A 4,142-nucleotide genomic window follows, 5' to 3' on the forward strand; every position below is an offset into this window, starting at 1 on the left:
ACGAGCCATTGGAAATCTAATGGCTGAGAAAAAAACGTTAATCTTAATAGCGTTTTATGCTATTCTGAATAGCGCAACGCTATAAGATTAGCGTTTTTGTTGTTCCACCACTACACTTACACTTCCATCCACAATTCCAAATGTTGAGGTAGCATGAAAGATGGAACTCTTCCACCATAAAACTTGCTATTAGCCATCATTTTGTGATTGGGCTTCCATTAACTCCACGTTGTCGAACAAATGAGTACTGCTTTCATATAAACCTTTCAAATGAGTACTGTTTTCATATAAACCTTTCGTATTTCTAAATTAAGAAAACAAAAATTACGTGCTCAGAGTATTTGATTTATTATTTTATTTTAGCTTCTTCTTCTTGATCGAGTCCAAACTCCAACGTGCGTGGGTTGATGTAACGAGGTACAGGCTTAAGCAGTGGAAGAGAAGGTCAATTTAAAGGCATAAAGGGTGCCACTGTCGTGACATGCTTTGGAAATGGTACGAGTATTAGCGACCTTTTGTACATATTCTTGGACAGGCTTGTTCAGATCGAACTAGTATTTTTTTTCCACCTCAAAAATCCTCTAATTCCAACTACATACCACTAAGCACCGCTGAATTCTCCATCGTCGTGTCCTCACATCTCAATGACATACATTTAATTCAGACTCATCATAAAATTCCCTCTATAATTCAAGATAACAATATATATTATCGATATGAACTTGTCAACCAATTTTCACTATATAAATGGGATTAGAGGTCTCTCTATTCATCATAAGTTCAGCAAAGAACAACTTGTTAAATATTTTTAGTTTCTCCCTTGCCTCCATTGCTCATCATGGCACGGCTATCGGTTTCTCTAGTTTCTGCTTTAGCCTTCTTTTTTGTAGTCAATGTTGTATTGGCTGAGTACGAGCCATATACTTCCAATTACAAAGAAACTTCATACGAGAAACCAATTGTGGAAGCTACTGTCAATGTATATCATCCTAAACGAACTTACGTCATCCCAAAGGTCTACCCATCACCAGCTTACATCGTTCCCAAAGTTTATACATCGCCAGCTTACGTGGTTCCCAAATATGCTGCTCATAAAGTCTACCCATCACCGGCTTATGTTGCTCCCAAAGCCTACCCATCACCAGCTTACCATGCTCCTAAATATGTCGCTCCCACAGTTTATCAATCACCAGCTTACGTCTCTCCCAAATATGTCTCTCCCAAAATTTACCCATCACCAGCTTACGTCGTTCCCAAAGTGTACCCGTCACCAGCTTATGTTGCTCCCAAAGTGTACCCATCTCCAGCTTACGTAGCTCCTAAATATGTATACGCATCATCACCACCACCAGCTTACGTCGCTCCCAAAGTTTACCCATCACCAGTTTACGTCGCTTCCAAAGTATACCCATCACCAGCTTACGTTGCTCCCAAAATGTACCCTTCTACAACTTACGTAGCTCCTAAATATGTGTACACGTCACCACCACCACCACCAGTAGCTTACGTCGCTCCCAAAGTATATCCATCACCAGCTTATGTCGCTCCCATAGTGTACCCATCTCCAACTTACGTAGCTCCCAAATATGTGTATTCATCACCACCACCACCAGCATATGTAGCTCCTAAATATGTGTACCCATCACCACCGCCACCGGCTTATGTCGCTCCTAAGGTCTATCCATCACCAGCTTACGTCACTCCCAAAGTATACCCATCACCGGCTTATGTAACCCCCAAATATGTGTACGCATCACCACCACCACCAGCTTATGTTTCCCCTAAATACGTCGCTCCCAGAGTCTATCCATCACCAGCCTACGTCGCTCCCAAAGTTCACACATCACCAGCTTATGTCGCCCCCAAATATGTCGCTCCCAAAGTCTATCCATCACCAGCTTATGTAGCCCCTAAATACGTGTACTCATCAACACCACCACCAGCTTATGTTGCTCCCAAATACGTCTCTTCCAAATCCTACCCATCACCAGCTTATGTCGCTCCCAAAGTCTACCCATCACCAGCTTACGTCGTTCCCAAAGTCTATCCATCACCTGCTTACGTCGCCCCCAAATACGTTGCTCCCAAAGTCTACCCGTCACCAGCCTACGTCGTTCCCAAAGTCTACCCATCACCTACATACGTCGCTGCGAAATACGTATATCCATCACCACCATTACCGGCTTACGTCGCTCCCAAATATGCCTATCCATCTCCACCACCACCAGCAACCTACTACTAAAAACCTCTCCGACCACTAAAGTACACCCCACCACCGTAATATTTTACCAAAGACTTCCATTATCACCTCATTTGTGTTCCCAGTTAATTACAACAGTGACATGTTCTAACCAGCTCCTTCACATGCATCTATCTTTTTCTTCATTCACCGGATTTATTTAAGTTTTATGGCATTTCACATGTTTTAAGGGAGTCATACTTTTGTTTATTTTGACAATCAACATCTTAAAGTAAAGGTTGATTGGTTGCATATAAACACATAATGGGTTGATTCCTTTTGATTTACTTTTATTTTTATTTTCTAAAAGATTCAGTATGTATGTGTGTGACTGGGTTTTGGGTTCTCTCTGGCGTAATATAATCTTTTATTGGTTCACACAATTTTTATTCTTTTCATATCCCTGCTGGTTATTTCTTATGAAACATATTGTATTAAAATTAATATGCATAAGGGTCAACATGTATACACGACCCAGTTCTTATGGCCAAACCTCTGTTATACCCCAAACAAAAAAGTTTCCAACGAATTAGATAAGGATTTTAGTGGATTCTTTAGGAGTTGCTGGTGAAAACAATCCTTTCAAAATAACTTGAGTTACATTAATAATAAACCCAAATCATGATTGGTTACATGACTGACCCAGACTTAACAATCCAATAATCTTATAAACATCAAAGCTAGTTAAAAAGTTACAATGGAGATTTCTCAACTGAGTTCTAATTGTTTCATGACTCATCAAAGATAAACTAACTCGTAGAAAGAAAGCTAAACCTATTAACAATTATACATTCAGTAGAAGTGTTAGGACCTTTTAGAGATCTAACCATTTCTTAGAGTTTAAAACACGAACATAGTAACAAAGTAACACAATCGATCATCACGGATCTAAATCTGAATTGTCAGAAATTAGTCTGCATCATAATCAAAAACTCGGTCTTGAAATGGATTATTGTTGTTGATGTTTTAGTAAAAGGGTGTTGAACATGATCTTGTTGCTGACGAAAACCATCACACCTCCTTTTAAACTAAAAAGAAAATTAAACGCTAGAATGACAGAAATCAAATTATTAAAAATAAAGCTTAAGAAGTAAAAGAGGTTTTGATATAACTGACCTGCTCATATTAGCTTCATTCTAATGGTGCAAATCTGAGCAGAAAACTGTTTCACACCAGTTGGCTTTTCAAATTTCTTTTTTAGGAGAGAGCGAGGGTTTTGATTGTTCTTCACACGGCTGGTTATAATTTCACAACAAGTACGGTAATAAGACATGTTGCATGAGGGAATATCACATGGTATATCCTGATTCCCTACACATATCAACCAACGGTACTTCAATGTAAGCCCCATACAAAGTTATTTATATCTATGGCTCTTTAGTGCTTCTATGCAAAAATTATGTTTCTCAATGATTCAAAGAAAAGACAAATAGAAAAATATGCAGTACCATATATATACATATACATATTCTTTCCATTTCTCATAACATCCATGACATTCACACAACAATCAACCAGATATTACAAATAAGAGACCCTAAAACTGTAATCACCTCGTTCTGTTTTCTTTTTTTTATTGTAAAGATGACACTTAAACTTCAACAGGAGTTCACTTTGGAAAAACAAATCTGCCCTCATGTGTTACCTGGTATGCCACCTCCAGTAAACGCATCATCACACAATCAACAACAACCATCTCGATTGGTTGGGTCACCCCTAGCCTAGAATTGATTAAGATCTATTTGGATGGGAAGGCTAGAGGACACTCTGGATTTGCAGATGCGGTGATTTGGTAAAAAGAACTTTGGTAGCAGTGGCATATTACCATCATGCTCGTAACTAAAACATGGGCTATGCTAGTTAGAGCATTGCTCGGTTGAACCCACCAAACGTTGGTTTGTTA

General features: G+C 39.0%; 1 protein-coding gene across 1 annotated transcript; it reads left to right on the forward strand.

The window, feature by feature from the left end:
* The first annotated feature begins 800 nt into the window (after nt 1–800).
* LOC113286123 (extensin-2-like) lies at nt 801–2,614 on the forward strand. Its single transcript, XM_026534827.1, has one exon. The coding sequence runs from the start codon at nt 839–841 to the stop codon at nt 2,240–2,242; it is 1,404 nt and encodes a 467-aa protein (XP_026390612.1). The 5' UTR covers nt 801–838; the 3' UTR covers nt 2,243–2,614.
* Nucleotides 2,615–4,142: the final 1,528 nt, after the last annotated feature.

This window comes from Papaver somniferum, chromosome 6, assembly GCF_003573695.1.
Source record: "Papaver somniferum cultivar HN1 chromosome 6, ASM357369v1, whole genome shotgun sequence".
NCBI lineage: Eukaryota > Viridiplantae > Streptophyta > Magnoliopsida > Ranunculales > Papaveraceae > Papaver > Papaver somniferum.

What these genes read in the sequence shown, in the direction of transcription:
- LOC113286123 (XM_026534827.1), top strand. Translation starts at nt 839, where the DNA reads ATGGCACGGCTATCGGTTTCTCTAGTTTCTGCTTTAGCCTTCTTTTTT.